The sequence below is a fragment of the Neopelma chrysocephalum genome, unplaced genomic scaffold (assembly GCF_003984885.1).
Source record: "Neopelma chrysocephalum unplaced genomic scaffold, ASM398488v2 Primary Assembly neopelma1_96926, whole genome shotgun sequence".
NCBI classification, from domain to species: domain Eukaryota; kingdom Metazoa; phylum Chordata; class Aves; order Passeriformes; family Pipridae; genus Neopelma; species Neopelma chrysocephalum.
In genome coordinates this window covers 1,450,482-1,472,637 of record NW_020925569.1, presented here as the reverse complement: position 1 = coordinate 1,472,637, position 22,156 = coordinate 1,450,482, and the positions used below count along the sequence as shown (strand labels likewise).

General features: G+C 36.4%; 1 protein-coding gene across 3 annotated transcripts in view; it reads right to left on the bottom strand.

Annotated features, from left to right (window-relative positions):
• Positions 1-211: 211 nt before the first annotated feature.
• Positions 212-22,156, bottom strand: part of MLLT3 (MLLT3, super elongation complex subunit) — a 117,788-nt gene continuing 95,843 nt past the window's right edge. For all 3 annotated transcript variants that reach the window (XM_027670733.1, XM_027670734.1, XM_027670735.1), the window contains 6 exons: positions 19,800-19,878; positions 16,332-16,464; positions 14,693-14,792; positions 11,839-11,910; positions 9,978-10,049; positions 212-3,241 (listed from right to left, as the gene is read on the bottom strand). In XM_027670733.1, coding sequence (XP_027526534.1) covers positions 3,110-3,241; positions 9,978-10,049; positions 11,839-11,910; positions 14,693-14,792; positions 16,332-16,464; positions 19,800-19,878 — 588 coding nt within the window. In that variant the 3' untranslated portion in view covers positions 212-3,109. The remainder of the gene's footprint in view (positions 3,242-9,977; positions 10,050-11,838; positions 11,911-14,692; positions 14,793-16,331; positions 16,465-19,799; positions 19,879-22,156) is intronic.

Sequence of the window (22,156 nt, the reverse complement as noted above, 5' to 3'; positions counted from 1 at the left end):
CATTCAAAAGGCCCAAAACACTGGTACAGCTTCTAAGAAAGGAAGATGTTACCAAGTAAGGACCAAGGACTCAAAGCAGATTGTGAAAGTACTTTATTTCACTGTGAGAATGGGAAAGAAAAACAATGGGTCAGGCAAAACCCAAAAGCTTGTGATTTCCTTCCCAGAGACTAAAAGAAACTTCAATAGAAATATACTGGGCTCTTTACTTTAGATATTAGAACTTACTGCTAACCTCTACCTGGTCACTGCAATGAGTTAATCTAAATTCTCTCATATAACTGTTTTAAATAGCTTGATGTTAAGTAAAACTCCAAAATGTTTGCCAAAACACTTTAATCCATCCCAAAGATCAGTGCTCATAGACAATAAAGTCTGGGAAGGTATCTTCTGTTTTTTCCTTTAAGAGAAATATGAATGTCAGAAATTAAGTGAACACGGATTTATTTTGTTTCTGTATACACAAATAGATGAAAACAGTAAACTTTTAAATTTAGATCAAAACTTTGTAGCTCTATTTCTATCAGAATTTTGTGATAAAGTCAGCACACAGATAGACACCTGCAGTCTATTTTATTCTCTCCCAATGAATTAGAAAACTTAAGAGTTTAAGTACAATCCACAGTTTGCATGAAATTCAGCACTGAATTGATACTGTAATTGCTGTCTTCTCCCTTTTATGCCTATTCTCCCAGTTTCTATTTTCTTCCACCCCTGTTCGCAGTGTATAATAAAGCTTATCTGATATTTAAAGGATAAAATGATTCATTTCACCATTTCTAAAAAAACAGTGCAATAGTCGTACTAGAAGTATCCCCTTCTGAAACTCAATGAGTCTTTCCACAAGACTTAGTTAGAAAAGTCAAAATGGACAAATTTCTATGTACATCTGGTATAACTAAAAGACAGGAAAGTTGAACACACATTGGTAGACCAAAGATTTTTAAGGTTGCTTTTAGATTTCCAAACATTTTCATATAAAACAATCAATAAAAATTGAAGTTTATCCCCTTCACATGCACCCCTATTCCCTTCCCCATTATCACCAGCCTTCTGTCAATAGTAATGTTAACATTATACTCCCATTCCTTCACCCCTCCCCAATTGCACATTAAGACACGGACTTAAAAGAACAACATAACGTTTCAAGTATGCTTCATGCCAATCATCAATAAGAGTCATAACATTACTGAAAAAGTACACTTATTCTTTGGAAGCCTAAGAAGGACTTCCTGCAGAGTGTGATCAAATGACATTTTAAATAAGAAAAAAGCCCCCCAGCCAATACATATCGTGCCCTTTCAAAAAGAGTAAAGTGTAAAATTTTCTTTGGACTTAAAGAAACAGTATTAAGATTTACTATCTGAATAAGAAATAACCCCAATAGTTTTTCAGTGCTGCACAAACTGTGCACATGAAACAGTAAGTCATAAAGCTACTACTGTTCAGCTCTACACATAGAGACTACATGTGGCATATAAGCATACACAACATACTGGCCTGTCCAGTAACAAGATACATTTTTTAGGCTGGTAAACCTGAATAAACCTTTGCATCCAGAAGTATTTTTTAGATTCTTTTCTCTTTTCTTTTAGGAATTTGGATTTCTAATAGAACAGTGATGATTCCATCAAGAAACCATCAGCAATATGAGAGCATGAAGCATTGCTGTGAAACTGAGTACACATCCTCTCATTTGATCATGCATGAACAAAGCTCCTGATTTTAAGAAATAATAGATGGTATGAAAGAATACTCATTTTTATAGACAAGAAGTTCTTCTGGAAACACAAGCAAGTTATTGAACAGATACCAAAATCTGGGAAGTGTAAAAAGCATATATGCGCATGTGTGTGTGTGTATATATATATACACATATATATACAGGTGCAGTATATGTGTATATATAAACATACACATACAGACAATATAATAGATGTATTTATTCCAACATGTAACTGTATAACAACATATTTATTTTAAAATAAAAGGTTTTAATTTAGCAGTTGTAAAAAACCAAACAAAACCAGAAAAAATCCCCAAAACAAACTAAGCAGACCATATAATATATGAGCAAACAAAAATGTTATGCAAAGAGTTTTATGGTAGAAGTGAGTCACACACTGGCAGCAGAAGAGTACTGAAATTCATAGTAATAAATAGCTCCAAATTAAGAATTTTCTACAACCTCATCTTTAAGGACAGGACCAGTATATTCTTTTATGATGATCCTGCAGAACACCTTCACTCTAATATATATCTAATTTTGTAACATTACAACAGATACAAGAATGTAGACTGCAAAAGTTGCCAGATTCATGACAGTATACATAACATTTTTTGTTAAAAATCCTATTGGTTTATTCACTGAGGCTAGACGGCAAGTCATATGATACTATTTGGTGCATTTTTTTACCATGGTCAAGATTAGTAAGTGGACAGAATCAAGGAGCTGCAGTCCAACTTGCTGTGGTCCAACTCACTGTGGCAGACAGGAAACGAAATATACAACCACTGTTTGGTCACTAAGTTTGTATCTTGTTTCCTAGAACTGTAGAGGTGGAATCAAGACTGTAGTGTTTTAATTGATAGTGAAAGATAGCCAAAAGCGGCATTTTAACATGAATAAGGTTACTAGGCTTGTGAAAGTACTGCATCAAAAGAGCACACATAGGATCCCACTACTTGCAACATCTGGTAGTGTCACTCAATGACTCATGGACTTTAGGATACATGTATGCAGTAATAAATAGATCAGTTATGTAATAAGGCAGTGTGTTGAACATGCATTCATCTTGTGGACTTGAACACCACAGAGAGAGATACATGATATCATACACATTCATTAAGAACAAGTATTTTTGTTTGTTTTTCTGCGTTTGTTTTTCAAGGCTATCCAGGCAAACTCTTCCAGAGCATTTTCTTCTTGAGAAAGAGTGGTCCTCTAAGTCTGGTCACTTTTCCTCTCCCTTATCAAGAGATGATGACTGTCTTTAAGGAAAAATAAAAGCTGAAGAGGATTGCTTAATTTTTTTCCCTCCATTTTGGTTGCATCATTCTACATATGTCATTTAAAGAGCAATATTTTGATGCAGCCAGATGTGAATGCTCAGGAGGTTCCAGACGTTTCCAGGTAACTCTGTAGTTTACGGACTGTGGTTTTGTCCAGTGAACAAAGATCAAAGTCAAAGGTTGTATTTGTGATGTGAAAATGCCCAGTTTCTTCTATAAGATTTACTATCTGAAACAAAAGAAAAGATGCAGTTGAAAATTCCAGTTTTACATGCCTACTGAACATATTAACATGCCACCAAGTATCATGAAAGCCCTCAAATGAGCCCAATTGCACATTAAACCACTAACCCTCTCTCTCACTTCCTTTTTAACATGCACTATTCTCCAAACTACAGCACCTCAATTGGTTGTTTTTTTTTTAATCATCATCAACCATAATGTCAAACATTTACTGTGTGCATAGCTGCTAAGCAGGTTACATTAGGAAATAACTGGCATGAGCCTTTCTGCAAGCAAGGGAAAAAAATAAATTCTTCCCGAGTCTACTCCATATCAAACAAAAAATACATTTAAGAGCTCTCACATGAACTGTTGGTTCATGTACTAGCAGTTATTTCTTGAGTAACAGACTTAAATGTAATTTTTTAGCTAGATCAACCCTGAAAAGACTCCTAGCAATGGCAAAACATCACTTCTTCTTGTGACTATTTAATCTATAATCATAGCTTTCATTAGAACAGGAAACAGAAGAGCTGTTTGGAGTTCTTGAGAAGAATAGGGACTAAAACATCTCTCCTAAGAGCAAAGGCTCACAGAGCTGCGCCTCTTCAGTCTGGAAAAGAGAAGGCTCAGAGCTGATTTTGTCAGTGTGTACTAATACCTAAAGGGAGAGTGCAAAGAATACAGAGCCAGGTTCTTTCCAGTGGTCCACAGTGACAGGACCTGGGCCAGTGGACACCAACTGAAGCACAGGAGGTTCCTTCTGAACAGGTAACACCTTTTTCCTGTGAGGGTGACCAAGCATTGGTACAGGTTGCCCAGGGCAGTTGTGGAGTCTCCATCCTTGGAGATATTCCAAAGTCATATGACATAGTCCTGGGCAGCTGGCTCTACATGTCCTTGTGACCTGAGATCCCTTCTAACCTCACCATTCTATGATTCTGTGAAATCAACAGTACGTATCTAACCTGTGTCTTTCTCTAGTACCATTTTTAGTCTCTGAATTGTAGTCTACATTTTTAAAGAATCATCATACTCATACTGAATTGCTGTAAAAAGTAACTCCAGATATGTTAAGCTCTAGGATGTCCACCTACCTAGAAGAAAAACATTATGCATCTTGAAAAGCCAAAGCATTATTTGTCAGAGAGGACTATCACAGTGCCAACACACTACAGCTATGAATGAGCCCAAGAGAACAAACCGAAAGGCAGCCCATCCTGAAGTGGGCCTCTGGGTAGTGTCATGGAACTAACAGAACATTGCTGCTCTTCTCAGTCTTTCCAGCCATCCCTTGTGCAGTGTTCAGGTTAGACTCGATGTCCTGTTTGAAACCTTCAACTTAAAACCCACTTAGTTCTTGGGCTTCCACATATACCTCCACTGAAACACTGCTACATTCCTTAATTGTTTTGAGCTTTGTTACTGTGACAGTAATTCCTTTTCCACAGCTGGAGGAGATACAGATGTATGCACATATGTCTTACAGAGTGTACCTTAAAATGACAAATCTGGTAGGGTTACACTAACTTGATAAAGAACAATGAATTTAAACTAAATATTCTGTAATTTTCCGCTCTGCATTTCAATATATAAATAGGTATTTTTTCTTCTCAGACCATAGAAGTAAAGACTATGTTGATGATAAATAAAATAACTTCATGTGTATTGTCAAGCATGGAATGACATGGCCCAGGATAGATTAAACAGAATGGAAACAAGATAAACTAATAAAAGGGAAATGCCTATTATGGTAAAAATCTCCCTTTTCAAACACCTCCTATTTTTCCAAGTTGGAAAAATAAAAATAAAATCTGTTTAATTTGGTTTGCAGCTGTCCCAAATTCTGCGTTTATTAACACTCCATTTAAATTTGTGCCTCTTGTTTGCAATTTTTTTTCATAGGGGAATTTTTAATCTAAAATGACCAACTTTATTTGTCCACTTGTTGATTCCCAGATTCTTGTAACACTTTTCCACCTCTTACTGTTCTGCAATTCATGTGAGAGAAAAAAAAATCAAATGGGACAAAACTGACTGTTAGCAGAAGAAAACTTTGATATGTATTGTCATTCTCATTTCTGGCACTCCCTTGAGCCTCATCTAAGAGGGAAGCTAAGGTAAGGAGTCAATCCAACCTCCTTTTGTAAAGTTTGGAATCTAATCTCAGGCTTGTTCTCTGAATATCCACTGTGTGACAAATAAATGGCTGCACAAGAAGTCTACAGAAACTGAGGCCAGGAAGATGTAGCTATGTTGAATAATTCTGTCTAACACTCCCTTGTGTTACTGTGGAAGAATACCACCCCTCACAACCCCCACTGCAAAATACCTGATTTTAGAAATATAGATTACACAAAACTGCTAGCACATGTATTTTTAAGCCGCCCTGCATATTTTAAGAAATGGATAAGGACTTTTACTGATCAAGTTCTGCTTTGGGCTTTTAAGCTCTAGGTTAAGGGAAATATAAACATTTTAAACATATCCCTCATTCCAGCCCTCAAGAAATACAGTAAGTATGTCTGGGCACCTGGCAAATCAGACTGAAATGAACCCCAAAGGTTTTAATGGATGTACCAACATGTATCAAGATAAACCCAGACAGCTCAATGAAAAACACTTGTCTGTGTGCCAGTCAATGAGGAATTCATGACTTACAGTATTAGCATATGCATCCTTGAGCTATTGAGAAATACATCAAAAAGAATAAAAGGTTGAGACTAGTTGCTAGGAAGTCTGACAGCATTAAAATGTTTTATTTGGAGAGCTCAGGCTGCAAAGAACAAAAATATCCCATTTGTTACTGCTGTAGTAAGCTTTGCTTTTCTGCTGTAAATTACATCTCTGTTTACATAATGTCTCTCCAGCTCAGTTTCATCATTATCCATCATAGTATAACTATTTATCAGCCTTTAAACAAGCAAATGAGTGTGTTTGTATAAGGAAGCCAAAGTGCAACTAATGACATAGTCATTTTTCAATTTATGGAGGGGTTTAGGCCATATGATAGTTTCCAGACCTCCAAGCTGCCCCTGGCAGAAAATTCTCAGAAGATAGTTGCCATCTGAAGTTAAGCACCTTGTGGCCATAAGCAATGTAATTTTCAGCCATGCTGTGTACTCTCAATTTCTTCCTTATGTCTGTGCTGCTTAGTGCACAGGGTTCCAGATTTTTCATGAGCTGAAGATATGACTTCTGATGCTTTAAAATAAGAGGCAAAACCAAAAATGTTGTTGCATTTCACAGGGTCATATTAACATTATCTGCACTGAAGTTGCAGTTAGGAACACTGCTTTAGTCAGCCAAATTTGAATATATTAGACATGCAGCATTAATATTTGATGGTAGACTCAATTATCCTATTAACTGAAAATCACAAAGTAAAAAAAAAAAGCGTAACCACTATAAATTCCAATCTCTCTTTACAGTGAAAGAGCTGGGAGAGATCTTTATTTTTAAGATGTAATTTCAGACCAGTTTCTGTCTTGCCATGGTCCGACAGTCATATAGAAATTGCTCAGGTAATTCTCACAGGATTAATTTCTTGGTCAAATGTTCTTTTTCATATGTTCTCCCTCTCAGGCAATTCTTATATATCTGTAAGTAGTATTTTATATCAGAATTATTTTGCTATAATTCTAGGCACTTGCAGCATAGTATCACATCTCTCCTTGCCTTCTCCCTTTCTCAGCTTCCTGTAACAAAGTGTCTCAAAGAAAAATGCCTCTCTTGGAAGAAAGCCACATTCTCAAACAGATCCATTTTTCTCATTTCCAATTTGGCTGCATTCCTGTGTGTTATCATGCCTATGGACTTAACAACTGAGATTGCAAAAAACAACAACAAAAAAAGCCCTTTTTATGTCCCACAGCATAAGTTTCAAAAGCCTATGCTTTTTACATTATCAATGCCTTCATTGTTCTTTTGCAAGTCCTTTCTCTAAAAATTTCCTCAAAGTCTGTGGGTAGCAGACTTTGACATGTGCAAGAGACTATTACCTGCCCTAACATAAACTAGAGAGATGACAACCACCATTCAGTAACACACGACTCCACCACCACCACCTTTAATGCTCTTGCAGCTGTCTACAATCTTCTGTTGCATATTTTTGCATTTGATCCCTCTTCTTATGCAGTAACCACCATCCCTTTCTGCAGTTTTGCCCCTTGCTCTCCTGATCTTTGTACTTCCTATAGTCTCTCCTTGACCTTTATATTTCCTGTACTCTCTATATACTTGTATTTCTTGATCTAGAAGTTTCACATTTATTCCTAAAAACTTCTCAGTTCTGTACCTTTTTAATTTCTGTGCACCCTGGAAGTATTTTACATTAACTACATAGCTGCAAAGCAGTAAGTAAATTTAAGATGGGATGACAGTTTATTTGCAATGCAAAGAAGAACTGATTTTCTGCAAGTTATCCATTCGGTACTGTGAAGATATTTCTGTAAACTGATAAAATCATAGGAATTATTGAATTAAGGGAGTAAAGGTTTTAAAACTAAGCTGTGTTTTGTTTTATAGCAGCATAGACCATTTGCTAGTGCGGACTGGCTAACAGATAACTGGTAACTTGGCTCTTCCACTCATTTCTGTAGGTCTCTGTAGCCATTATCAGCTGTTGGTACAGAACTGAACTACTGTCGCAGCCTGCAGTATGGTCATAAATCCAGCTTTACTGGGGCTGTATTGACAGCCTGCATATGCTCTAAACCAAGGGAAACAATCTGCAAGAACAAATCCCCCCAAGAAACAAGGCAACACCAATTCTACATGAAACTTTCATAATCTGAGTAATAATATATAAGTAATCATAGATTATAGTATTAAAATTACTCACTCTTAATGCATTAAAATGCCTCACTCTTAATGCAAGTTTTGAGGCAGAGTTGGTGAAAGAATCCTTTTTCTGGTTTGATAAATACTCTCAAGAAGAAAAAAGTCTATTTTAAAATGCCCAAGAATATACTGCTCTTTTTAATTTTCATCTTTTCCTTTACTCAGAATAGGATACTTTAAATTTACAGCTCAGTTATATTTCTTTTCAGAGTTTGTCCTTGTATTAGTAACTTCCTATAAAGCATATTATAACACTATTCTAACATCAGAATGAAGATTTAGTGGACGAACCCATAATTTTTCTAAAAAAGATAAATACTTCTTCCCCACCAAATAAATGCTACTAGATGAGAAATAGCATTATGTGTTCAACTTGAACTATCTTATTTACTTGGAAAATATTTCTTAGGATGACAGAAGAATTCCAATTGAAAGGGATTTTGCTTGTCCCAGCCCCTGCCCAGGGCAACCTCAGTTGTGGAGTCAGATCTGGCTGCTCGAGACTTATCCTGTCAGAATTTTAAAAGCTCCAAGGATGGAGCACAGTCTCTCCAGGACTCTCTATTCCACTTTTAGACCAACCTAATGTGGAAAAAAAAAAGGTTTCTTGATTGTTTTTATATTTGCTTTGCATAAAAGGTTTTGCAGTTGATTTTCTTTTTCAAAGTTTCACATGAAGCTGATGAAGCAGCCCCAGTGAAAGCTTGGTTTATGGTTGGACTGCACAGGCTGGGACAGTTGTTCAGTTCTGTACTGAGAGCTGGTAACAGTGTAATACTAGCTACAAAGGTCTGCCAGAAGCAACACCATTTTAAGAATTATGAATAATGAAGTTGCTCGTTGCAATTGCTACCTTTTAGCCTAATGCACAATAATTTCCCAACTTAGATAAACATTTGACTCTGCCACCGTTCTGAATGCATGCTTTGGTTCCCTGGGAAACTTGGGCATCAACAGTAGATTAAATATGAAGGATAACCAATATGCATCACTGTGTGCTGTAACACAAAATATGACAAAGTTATTGGGATTCATCTTTAATTAAGAATATCCTTAACCAAGGTCTTCCTTTTCCCTGACTTCTCAACAGTTTTCACATCTTTACTCACAATATTGAGCCTGAACTAATAAACAGATTAGCGATGGGACTTGCAAAATACTGTTAACACACTCTGCTAAGAAATTTGACATGTGATTACAATCAATTAGAAGTGGTAAAAATTTCCCTCTTTACATCATCTTCACAACTGGCACATCATTGTGCTAAACATAATAAAATCATCTGTGCTACAATTACATCTGCTTTGTTGACGGTGCTTATTATTTAATCTTCACAATCTGTAATCCTATAGTACCTGACAATGGCACCCAAAACCAAGAATACTTTCTTTGTTCTTACTATTGGATAGCCTTTCAATACATTTGGAGTCTTTTAGGTTTCTACATTTTCATATTTTACTTGTTCCATGACTTCAGAAGATTCATTGAATATATTATGTCCTTCCTCAAAGTGGATTTTACTTTGAATTCCATGTTTTCTGCCTGCCACATTAAAAACCACTTTAACTGTTTCTGAGAAAAGGCTGGTCATTTTCAGGAAAAAAGCAACAAGATTTTTACCAAGTCACAGCTGTATCCATTCTCCCATCCTGTTTTAATAATTATTAGCACAGTATGCTAAGAAACATAACAATGAATTGGTGAAAAATTTGGCTCAGACAGGCATTTTTTTAAAATTTGTTGTTTAGTGTGAATTTAAAGTATGTGTAAGCTTTTATGGATTATATAGGCTTGAAGGCTATTAAACCTGATAATAGAGTTTTAGATGAAGGCAAAAAAAATAGATGTGACTTTATCATTTCGATGAGCATGCTGTGATAATGCATGAGAGTGCTCCTCACCTGCTGCAGTACATGTCTCTCTCTCAATGTCATTAATCTTCTGTGGAGCTCTACCAGTTCATCGAGATATGCCTAGAAACAAATCCCCCCCATAAACAACTTGTTAATTAAGTCGCAGCTATGTATTTCACAAACTTCAGATGTCTTCAAAAACAATACAAATGGAGATGTTATTTTCAATCTTAGAATGACAGAATACCCTGAGTTGGAAAGGACTCACAAGGATCATCGAGTCCAACTCCTGGCCCTGCACAGGACCATCCCCAAGAGTCACACCATGTGCCTGAGAGTATCATCCAAATGCCTCTTGAACTCTGGCAGACTTGGTGCTGTGACCACTTCCCTGGGGAGCCTGTTCCACTGCTCAACAACTCTGTGGGTGAAGAACCTTTTCCTAACATCCAATCTAAACTTCTTCTAAAATAGCTTCAGGTCATTCCCTTGGATCCTGTCACTGGTCACCAGAGAAGAGATCAATTTACAGGAAGCTGTAAACTGAGATGAGGTCTCCCCTCCCCCTGTTCTCCAGGCTGAATAAGTCAAGTGACCTCAGCCACTCCTCATTTGGCTTCCCCTCAAAGCCCTTCAACATCTTCATTGCCCTCCTTTGGATGCTTTCTAATAGCTTTAGATCCTTCTTGTATTGTGGCACCCAAAACTGCACAAAGGACTTGAAGTAAGAACAAGCTCTTCTTTGAGCTGTATTTTCTTATTTAGAAGTCTGGCTTTCTCTAGCTTAATGCAACCCAAATACAAGTTTTTGTGGTTTTTTGATAAAAAAACTGACAAAAATCAGATGGTCATTTACTGTAGAAGATAATATCTACATCTCTACTGTGCCAAAAGGCATCAAAAGACTGGGGATGCCAAAACAGTATCTTTGAAATATCTCCCACCTTGCAACGTAAGAACAAAACCCGAATCACAATGAAATCCCTTGATCTCTCTAAAGCTATGTAATTATTTCTTTTGTGTCAGCAGGAAGATATAAGGGGAGAGGGATTAAGCAAGATTAATTAAATGGTAAGTTCCACTGCTTCCTTAATGGAACGTCAAACACATCCCACCTCCACCCAATTATCAACTTTCTCCTTCAGCCTGAGCCATGAAAAAAATTTTTTTGGTTTTAAGGAGAAAGAGATATGGCATCCAACTTAAAAATCCTAAAAGCATATGGATCAGAGCACTAAAAATCTAGCTACGGATACTGCAACTTTCATCTCTTGCCTTCTGTTATTGCAAAGTCTACACTAATATCAGTAAAATACAAACCTTCAGAGGAACTTGTTCACGCTGGGCAATTGTGTTATGTTCACTCACATAAAGACTTAGAGCTCTTGCCCACAGCCAGCTGACATGATTTTAAACAAAACTGTCTTTCTCAGTGTTAAATTAACAGTTGCTTCACATCATTCTAGTTAACATGCTAAAACTGTTTTTGCCACTTCCTAATGCACAGTTGTCAGAAAGGATTCTGGAAAATAAATAGTTGGTTTTTTGTTTTTTCATAGTTGATTGATATATTGGCTAGGAATATGTCTATGAATTCTCATCTACAAAAATTATCACTTCCTCTGTGAAGCACAGCACAAATTCATTGAGGAGAGTAGATAAAATAAATAACAGATGGTAGATTTCCAACTGGTGACATTTGCCAAACCACATGTACTGAAAAGAAGGAAAAAAAATTCAAAATATGACAGTGAAAAAAGAATTGCAGAAAAAAACAGAGGGAAAGATCTGCACCTAAAAGAACACAAAGTCAAGATGTACTTAGGTTTTCATTCTCTAACAAAGATTGGTGTTTAGTAAATGCATTAGTATCATATTCTGAAGCAGTTTATTGTTATCTCCTATTTACCTTATCACAATCCCCATTCTTTATTTGTTTGTCAGGTTTGTTTTGCTTTATTGGACTTTTCACTTCTAAAATCTGGAAAAGAACGAAAATCCTGTAAAAATTAAATGCATTATTGGATACAATTACAAATGGAAAATTCTGCTTTTGGTTAATAATACAAACTCAAAACTGAGTTCTTTATTCTTTAATCTATATAACCTACTCATATTTTTCAGAATAAAAAGTAGCTTACAGCAGAAAATGATGTGCTGTTGGAACGAGGTGGCAGTGATATTGATAATCCTTAAAAGAACTAATTTCATGTCACTTAAAGCCTTCCTAACACTTTTTTTCTATCCTTTTCATTCTGGTAGGATAAGAGTATTTTGCAGATACAAAATGATGCTGAGGGTCTTCCCAGTGCTTTTGAAATATCACACGAGCAGTGTATTTTTCCTGTTTTTTTCTCCAATGCTATCTCTTTGCTTTGACAATAGAGAGTTTGAAACAATCTTTGAAATGATTACATGAGTTGTAACTGAAAAAGAAAGTGATTGAGAGCAATTTCTTTTGCACTTAACATAGTACCCTTCCTTCAATGCCATTCAAACCCATTTACTATCACACATACAAACCTAGAATGCTTCATCTGCTAGTGAACCACAGTCAAGAAGAGTATGTCAATAAGCAGCAAGACACTATGCTTAATATGAAACTTTTAGGACTAAAGGGAAGAATATTTTGGGGGAAAAGAACTGTTGAGTGTTCTTCCCTTTTTTACCACACAGAACACATTTTTTGAAGTTAAAAATAAAAAAACATCATGTCATTCCTAACATGGAATATAACCAGTTCTTCTGAAGAACATCAAAGAAAACTAAATAATCACAGCTGATGGGAGATTATGTTTCACATTTCATTGTGAGACTAACATCACTAGCATGATTAACTCCAAATCCACACTAAACAGTCATAACAGAATAAAACGCAGAATTAAAACAAGGAAATAAGCCTGTAAAAACCAAGTCTTCTACAAGCCTCATTGACAGTTTTCCCATTTCTACTTTCCTTGGTAAAAATGACTAAATTACATATATGCTCCTCAGGGTGACCAGCATCATAAGAATTACAGCAGGCAGGCAGCTATTTCCCCATATAGAGAGAGTGACTGCAGATCTGAGTTAATCTTATGTAAAGAGTTATTTAGCCAAGAGTGATCAAAAATCAAAACATACATTTTTAAAGAAAAATCCCAGTTCTTCTGTTCAATACCCCCCTGGGGTTATTGCTGTTTAGGCCAGTGAAAGAAAAGTCTTGTTTTTAAAAAAAACCCCAGACCTCTAGTCATGAATCCAGTATCTTTTAGATGCTTTTATTGTTTTTAGAGGAAGAAAATTCTTGGTTTCAAATAGAACCCTAGCAAGAACACAGTATATTTGAAAAAGTTGCTTCCTCACAGTGCTCTAGATGTGTAGTTTGAAATCTAACATGTTAAGCACTCTTGTTTAGATGAGATACAGCACTAATCACATCTGAGGAAGTTTATACAAATACTATTTCTGTCTTAGCTCTTTGGTTCTATGAATGAACTTAGTCAACAAAAACCTGATTTCATCAGTAAAAAGCATCATCCTGGTAAGCAGCATTACACTATCAAGCAGAGAGTTAAAATGGTCCATACAATTTGAATTCTCACAATGTCTCCCTAAATTTCTGATTTTCAGCTTATTTATAAAACTCAGCCCAAGTATAGAAATGGAAGAAGGTATGTAACATTCAGTTTTGGCTGGCACACAGCTGTTGTTCAGTGCGTCTAAATGCACAGGTAGACCTTCTGTTAGATCACCAAAGGGCAAAGGAACGTGAAAGATATGACTGAGTGGGCTGCCAATATCGAGACTTATAATTACTTAACAATTACATTGCCTCTGTAGAAGTTAGTCTTCATTAAACAACAAGCCATAGATAAGTGTTTTATTTTTCTTGTGTTTATGAGCCGAGTACATGAAATGTTCTTCATCCTTATAGTTAGCTTTTTATTTTACCCCAAAAGACTCTCTCTTAAAAACTTGTAACTTCTGTAGAGATAACTTAGAAAAGTCTACAATGTTTCTAGTAGATAATAAGAATATTTTCTGGACATGGAATCACCTTCTCTCTTTGCACAAAGTACTTCCTAGGATTTTTTTGCTTTTTTTCTACAGTGTATTTGAACTTAAATAACATGAATAATAATATTTGGGTTTGCTCTATAGCTTGTATTGGAAATCTTAATAGAAAAACAAGGACAAGTAAATAATATCTGCCAGATAATTAAAGCAGTTAACCTAAGAAATATAGAAAAGTCTCATCCATGAAACTCACCATATAAATCACAAACTTTCGCTAATACAAGTAGACACTATTCTAACAATATCGAAACTGCAAGCAGCCATTTATTGCCAGTAAGTGTCATAACTGCTTTGTGTATGATACAACTGGCACTGGGAATGTAACTTGTATTTTATTTTATAAAGAATATAAGCTTTTATGTTTAATTTTTATATTTAGAGAGCCTTACTTTATGGTGGCTGAGGGCGAGGCAGCATCCCAGAAGCATTTTGTAACTCTAGGTAATTTGATTCTTTTCTTTGAAAAACAGAACTACCCTGTGTTCCTACCTCAAAATAACTATGTTAGCTCTTAAAAATCTGGAACAAGTACTCTAGTGTGAAGTAAAAACTATTGTGTCTGCTAGTGGAGTAAAAAATATTGTATTCTCCAAGATAAGCACTGGTGGGGGAGAGGGCATGAGACGAACGAATAAACTCCTATGATGTGAACTGTGTCTACTGCTATTACAAACCCCAACTGTATTTATGAATTCTGACTTTACCTGGCTGTTGTTGGTTTTCAGTAAAGGTGGTGCTGGTTCATGACGTAGCAGTGAGGAAGCTGAACTGCTATCACTGTCGCTGCCATCACTCAGACTAACCCTATGAAAAAGAAGAGCCAAAGCATTACACCTGCAGAAAAGTGCTGTCAATAGGGTGAATCAAGCTTGTATTTTGAGGTAGGGACTTAAAATGACCAATCTCTTGCTAAGCAAGCCATCACTAATCAAGGTCTCGTGGAAGAGAGGCATCTGAGCAGGGCTGCACTCTGGAAAAAGCTCAGTGTAGCACAAAGGAGGCTGCCTGCCTGCACTTGTTGAGATGAAGTGTCCAGTTAACACAGCAGCTAATGTTACAAAAATGGATGAACAGCTACAGCATCATACTGCTGCTCCCAACAGAGTGAGTCCCTATCTCAGTTCACAGCCATGTGGAGGAAGGAAAGTGGTTTTTAGACATACTCTTCTGCTCTTGTAAAAGCTTTATAAACAGCTGTACTTCCCACCGGAACAAGTGTTTTACTGAAAAGTTCCTTGTTTATTATCATAAGTAACACACTTTTTCCTGGCTAAAATTTAAAAACTTAGCGTCTCAGGAGAGGCCACATGAAAAAGCCCAGCTCCTAGTCAGTTTCACCCTTCATTTACTTCGGAACAATAGAGAATACTTTTTTGAGGAGGGGGAAGGAGTTATCTGGGATAAAAAGAAGTTAGAGAAACATAAGCCTTAAGATTTCATTTAAAAACTGAAACAAAATCTCCACACATGGAGACTAGTTGAGCTTGAAACAATCCTTTACACAATCACTGATACAACAAGTTCTCAAACTGCTAGTCATCTTGGTCTTTTGCTCCTTGATTCCATGTGGTAATGTATACCAGGGAAGCAGCTGACATTCATTAATGTTTTCCTATTATCTTCCCATTTAAATAGCAGCTGACACTGGCAGTCAGGTGTTGTGTACTAACAGCAAAACCCTCTGAATCAGATAAAGAACCTAATATGAAAAGTGTTTAAGAGACCGTTTCAGGCTTTCCATAACATTCAACACCATTTGGATGGAGCTTCAAGCTACCTGAAGAACAGATAACTTCTGGAAAGCCCTCTGAAGGTTGCAGCAAGGATGCAGAAGCTTTTTTTAAAAAAATTAATTTCTGTGACAGATGCTTGCTTTACCTTCTGATGCACTTTTACTCATTATCTACTGCATGCAGCAGAGAAATTACTTGAAATTCAAATTTCATTGATTCTGATTCAATTTAACAACCTAATCTAAAACTAGTTAAGCAGAGAGGTCTTGAAAATGAGACTTTGCATAGAATAGGTTATCCAAAAACTGAAGGACTTAATTTTCTCTAATTTATGCCAGAAAGTAATGATGACTTCTCCCCTCAAGTCACAATCACATGAAATCCAGTAAAGTCAAATAAGGATCATCGTAACCATATTGATTAATACAGAAAGAGTTTGTATCAGGAATGGCTAATTTTGTTAGCTTTTAGAATCTGCTGCTCTAAAAAGAGTCTAAATTTTCTGCTTGTTTGCTACTTAGCAGTCTTTGAGAACACTAGATCTCACTTCATTACTAACAAGCGCTACACGTCTTGGCCACCAGGCTACTTGCAAACACAAGACACTCACCTGCGACTCTTGCTTCCTCCTTGTGTATTTACAGGTTTTTCCAACTCAGAATCATTGTCCTTCTCATCTGCTTCATCTGATTCATCTTCATTATCGTCTGAATGCAGATCTTTCATTATAGACCTCAACAGACCTGAAACAACAGAGACAATAAAATACACTATGAAGTTCACTTTACAGTGTTTTGGGCAATTCACCCAGTTTTGAAAACTACCCTTCCCACACAGTGTTGAGAGGGGAGAGTCTTAAACATTAAGCATATGAAGTGATGCACTGGGGGCTTATGCTGCAGGGACTTATCCATGAATCATTTACTCACATGAGCAACTCAGTCAGCTTCAACAGACTTACTCATGACAGTGAAGGGGACTCATATGTTCAAGTGTTTGAACAATTTGCTCCCTGGACCGTAGCTAAAGTAAGTAAAATACTGTCATGACAGCAGAAATTGACTTTTACTGTATTATTGCTAGAAGCATGCTTCTTTTGCATTGCTGGGGTTTAGTATTTTTTGCTTTGTCAAAGGGTATTATATATGTGAGTAAAGATCTACAGGAGCATATTGATCAGTAATGGTACATTTGTTATATTAATCCATGTATTGAGAAGTTGGATCTAACAAATCATTTTGACTAACTTGTACTGGCCAAGGTAGTCTTTGTCTTCTTTTATATATTTAGCTTTAACTGTTCCTGTTATTCAGGATTAAGTTCAAGTTGAGTAAGCACTTTGCCTATGTTGATATGTACCAAGTACATTAATCCCACTCAATATCATGTTATCACTTTTCCTGAATTAACAAGAGGTACAAAGCTTGAGTTGCTCACAAAACTGCATTAAACTCAGTTTGGGTTTTGATTTTTACTCTGTTTTGCTGTAAGAGACAGTTATGGAAAGAGAAATATGTTTAATAGATCTGTGAAATGTAAAACTACAGCTGCTTGAAATAAGAATAGACAAAAACATATTAGAAGAGGGAAGGAAGCAAGACTGGTGCCACATTTAACTCTAAAGTACTGCTCATCTGAGACACGAAGAAGCAAGTAAAACCACCAGTGATGGCTATAGGAACAGCAATTACTATTACAGTTGTGTAATTCCTTCAGCCCAAGAAACACAAAGTATTAACATGAACAAAATGAGCCTCCAAGATGAAGCTCTCAACTCTCTATTTGCTTATGGGGAAACTGAGTCAAGAAGTGTCCTCCCTGGTCACTGTCAGCAGAGAAGGCAGATCTGTCAGTCAGTGCCATACTCATGACAGGGACAGCACTTCCTTCATGGGAGGAACAGCTTTGTGGACTATTCCTGACCTAGCAAGGTTCAAGTGATAGGCATTTTGACTAGTTTTGTAAAAGTGACTTCAAAGCCAATGTTGAGAATGTTTTAGCACCAGGCTGCACTAGAACTTTTGTAAATTGGCACAGTTTGGGCAGGTTCAGAACTATTGTTTCTTTTCTCTGTTTTCACACCCTAGGGAAGTAAACCAGATGGTGCTGATGAGCAAACTCCTGGTTAACCAGACATTTGACCAGGTGACAATGGATGGAGAGCCATATAGAAGTGATTCTCATCTATGCACCCACTGCTGATCTGTAGAAGTATAAATTTTTAGGTATTTTGTTTCTAGCATGGATAGCAATGTCACTGTTAACCTTCTGCTCCTTGTGAACAGTTACTTTAAAATTCCATAGCAACCTTTTTAAGAGTTTGAAAAGTTGTTACCTCCTAAAGGGTCAGAATAGTTAAGGAGAAACTGAAAATTAATTGCCGCCCATTAGTTGCCCGTGGTAAGGAAATAGAAATATTAGAATAAGCCCCAATGACAGAAGAACTTGGAAGAACCTTAGGTTAGCCCACTGCTTATGCAACAAGAGGTGAAAAAAGTTCATGCTATGGTTTTCTGACACTTGAGTGCTGGAGCCCGAATCAACACAAAAAGAGAAACAGCCCTAGCAAGTAACTTCTAGTTATGGGGAAAAGTATGGCTTTTTACCAGAGCACAACATACGGCGTCAACATGCCATGGTACACCCAGTATGTCATACCTTTGATATACAAATGCATGGCCTGGGCAATGAACATGTTTAGTTAATTGGAGTTTCTGGAACTCCCAGAAAGAAGCAGTAATCACTATTTACTGTGGCATGAAAGAGAAGATGTATATACCCCTTGCTCTTCAGAGCTGTTCACATCAGAGGACAAATCTCCCCTCTATTCCAGAGAAGGTATAAAGAACTGAAAGACAACCTGCAATACCTCTTATATTGAACAGAAGAGATGGATGGGACCAGTCTGCTTAGAAGAAAACACCAAGTCAAAAGGTTTTTGCCCAGCATAAGAAAACAGACACAGAAATGGGTATGCAAATCTTTTGTCTTGTAATGGACAGTTCACATCACTAAGGCAGTTTTCATGAGAATGAAAATGGGGTTTCAGAAGAAGTGTATCTCTTATCCCTATATAAGAATCAACTGCCTGAAGCCAGTCAACCACAGCTCACTTCAGCTCTTGCTTTCTTTCACGCAGAGTAACACTGCCAGAAAACATTAGAAAATCAGTACCAGTCACCTACAGAAAGGCAATAGGACAGAGATGCATAATGCATAGATATATTTAAAAAAGGTCTGCCTGAAGCACTAATGTATTGTCATAATCTTAAATCAAGTCTACCACTGAGGAATATAGATGGATAAAACAAAAGACAATTTTGTTTAGTCAAAGGCTGCTTTTTTAATGCTCCTTATCCAAACAACGAAACAAAAGCTCATTAAGAATGTATCAGTTGTACAATCTTATAAACCCAGGGAAAAGAGCCAAGCAGGAACTAAGTAGTTTAATAGATTGTGTAGAATGAATCTCAACTTATTTACAGAAAACATGCCTTGGCCAGGTCTCCAGGAAGAAAAATGCATTCTTTATTGAGTTCCAAGTAAACTGAAATTATTAGCCAAAAAATCAAAATGCAAACTTAAAGTCTAACCCTCATCTTTCCCTGCCACATATCTAAAGTAAATACTCTATGCTCTTACTTTCCAATTCTATGGGAAGATCACAGCCCTTCAAAGGGGTTGATGTACACAAATTCACGGATTTCTATGGGCTTCCCATGGCAAGCCACACACTTCCAGAGCTTCAGATAAAGCCAGGTGCCATGATAACTAACTCTGCGGAAGGACAACTTAGAAACAGAAGCTCTTTTGAGTTTACCATCTGTTAAGTGACTGTCATGTATTTAGTCCTTAAAAACAAACAACCTTTACATCCTTTTCTCAGATACCAGTTTCTCCCCTTTTATTTTGCCCTTAGCTACATCTGAAAACATGAGAAAAAAATTCTAAATCAAAACTGTGGCCAGCTCAGGCAGTGAAAGGCAGAAGAAAAGCAGTAATGAGATGCCACCAGTTCTGTTTTTATTAGCCCCTTCATTTCACACATTCCTTTCAATTCTTTTTCCTCTATTGGTACCTTGTTGTCTGCTGTTTTGAGATGGTGTAAAACTGGAACTGGAACTGGAGCTGGAACTGGCAGGACTCGGCTGTTCAGACTAGAAAGGGAAAGAAAAAAAAGAAAATAAATAACATTTTTAGAAACATTTTTTTGCCTAAAACTCTTACTGTTAGTTACTGCCTAAAGCATTCGGTCAAGAAAAAAGAACTGTGGAACAGAATAATGCTCAAAAGATCTCTATTTCAGGTGTCAGTAGGGCAAACATTGTGAGAATTGCTCTTGCACTCACCATACATACACACTAATACATCATGTTTAGTTCTTTACTAAAGCCTAACAAGAAGTTTCCATTGCCTTGTTTGAAATGCTATAAAACACGAGAGCCTAAATAAGTTTATAATAGACCTAAAGCATCTCTGTCCTTGTCATACTGTAGATGCAACATTTTCCAAATTACCAATGATCTGGTAGAACCAAAAAACAGAAGATCTGAGCAGACCACAATAAATGCCAGAAAATCTCAGACAGATTTCTTTTTTCTTCCTTAGAAAATAAGTCTTAAGATACAGATTCAAAATAAACTTTTTTTCTGTTATCAGATTTCTGCTAATCCTAACACTTTCCATATGTATGAAAACCCTGTAGATTACAGATTGTAACAGTGATTGAACCAGAAGGATTGCCTTGTTAAAAGAGAAATTATCTAGAATTTACCAGTTGCAAAAAACTAAATTTTTAAAACAGTTATTCAAATAAGTATATATTATTTAACAAACAGTACTACACATTCTTTTTCAACTGCTGTTTAAAATGTGTACCTTTCTCTCTAAAACTGATAAGACCTATTGCTTCATCTAAAAATTCTGTATAATCTTTCTCATAGAGGTTATGGCTTATGAGGATAGTATTGAAGAGTCTTGCTTCCCGCTGCCACGTTGCATGTCTCCGTACCTTTTTGCCGTTTCTTAAACTCAGTGGCTTGAAGTGTGTGGGTGTTGGTACATACTTGCACACTCATCTGCGTACATGAGGCAAAATACAACTCTGGTATGTTGGTAGAGGGGATGCTAACAGAGTACATAAAAAAAGAAAAAAGTGGCCATACAGAAAGAACAGTGAAAATTGGATTAGGAAGTAATTGTCTAAACATATACTATTGAAAAGAAAACCTGCTTACAGTTTAAATTTCATACAATTGTGATGTGTTGTCCAGGCTAACAAACATTTTGTGACTCTCCTTGCTAGTACAATATCCCTCATTATTAAGATAGAACTAAATTTTTCTCAAAAATGACAGCAGTAATATCCAGTCTGTAAAACTCAGTTTTCACACAAACAGGCTACCTAAGCTTAACAGTTGCTTTTTCTCCATAAATCAATCTATTGTTGCCCTTCATAATAGAGCAGGCAGATTTACCACCATTTGTTGCCTTTTCTCACCATGAGAGATGTCTATTTGGGCAATAGAATCCTTGAGAAAAACACCATTAACATCTGCTCTCCTTAAATCAACATCAGCTCCAGTTCTCCCAGACACACAGTCAAAATACAAACTTTACCTGACTATGTGGGTATATACTGCTTGAACACAAGTGAATTGACACTGTGCAAGGAAAGCGAATCCAACCAACAACATGACCCATTTGTCAGTACCTAGAGAGATTCTTACATTGTCCACAGCATCAGAGCTTTTTGAAAAACACTGCAGCATCACTCGACGCTGTTACAAAACCGAACTACTTTTGAAAGAAACTTTTTTTTCCTTCCTGAATTTCTGTAAAACCATACAAAATTTTTAGCAGTAATTATGATAATATGAAACAGACTGCAGTGGTGAAGAACAAGAGTCAATGCAAACTTTAAAGACATCAGCGAATTAAGTTCAGTCTTGCAGATTCAGGCTATTCTGAAAACATCTGTCAATTTCTGCTTTTTGCAGCAAAATTACTAGCTGAGAACTGGTTTCTGTACATGTCCATTAACTGCATTTTTCCTTTACTAATTTCAACATGAACTTTAATAACTGTAAAATCCATTCCTTTAAAAAATAACAAATACTAAAAGACTATTTGGCTTAAAATACTTTCAAATGCTAAAACTCTAAGAAGCAAAAATCACACAGGCACAGAGACTGTGTCACTGTTAAAACTTCACTACTTTTTTTTTAACCAGTTTACTCGAATTGAAAAAGGAGGAAAGGCCTGCTCTCATTCACATTATAAGGCATGAAAATACCAATGAAATTGCTCTGCATCAGAATTTTCCCTCAATATTAACTAACCGAGTCAACATCATAGGAAGGAATGGATATAAATACATATAAAATTGTAGAATATTTTCCTGGTAGAAATTTTGCTCTGCTTTAGCAAGATCAC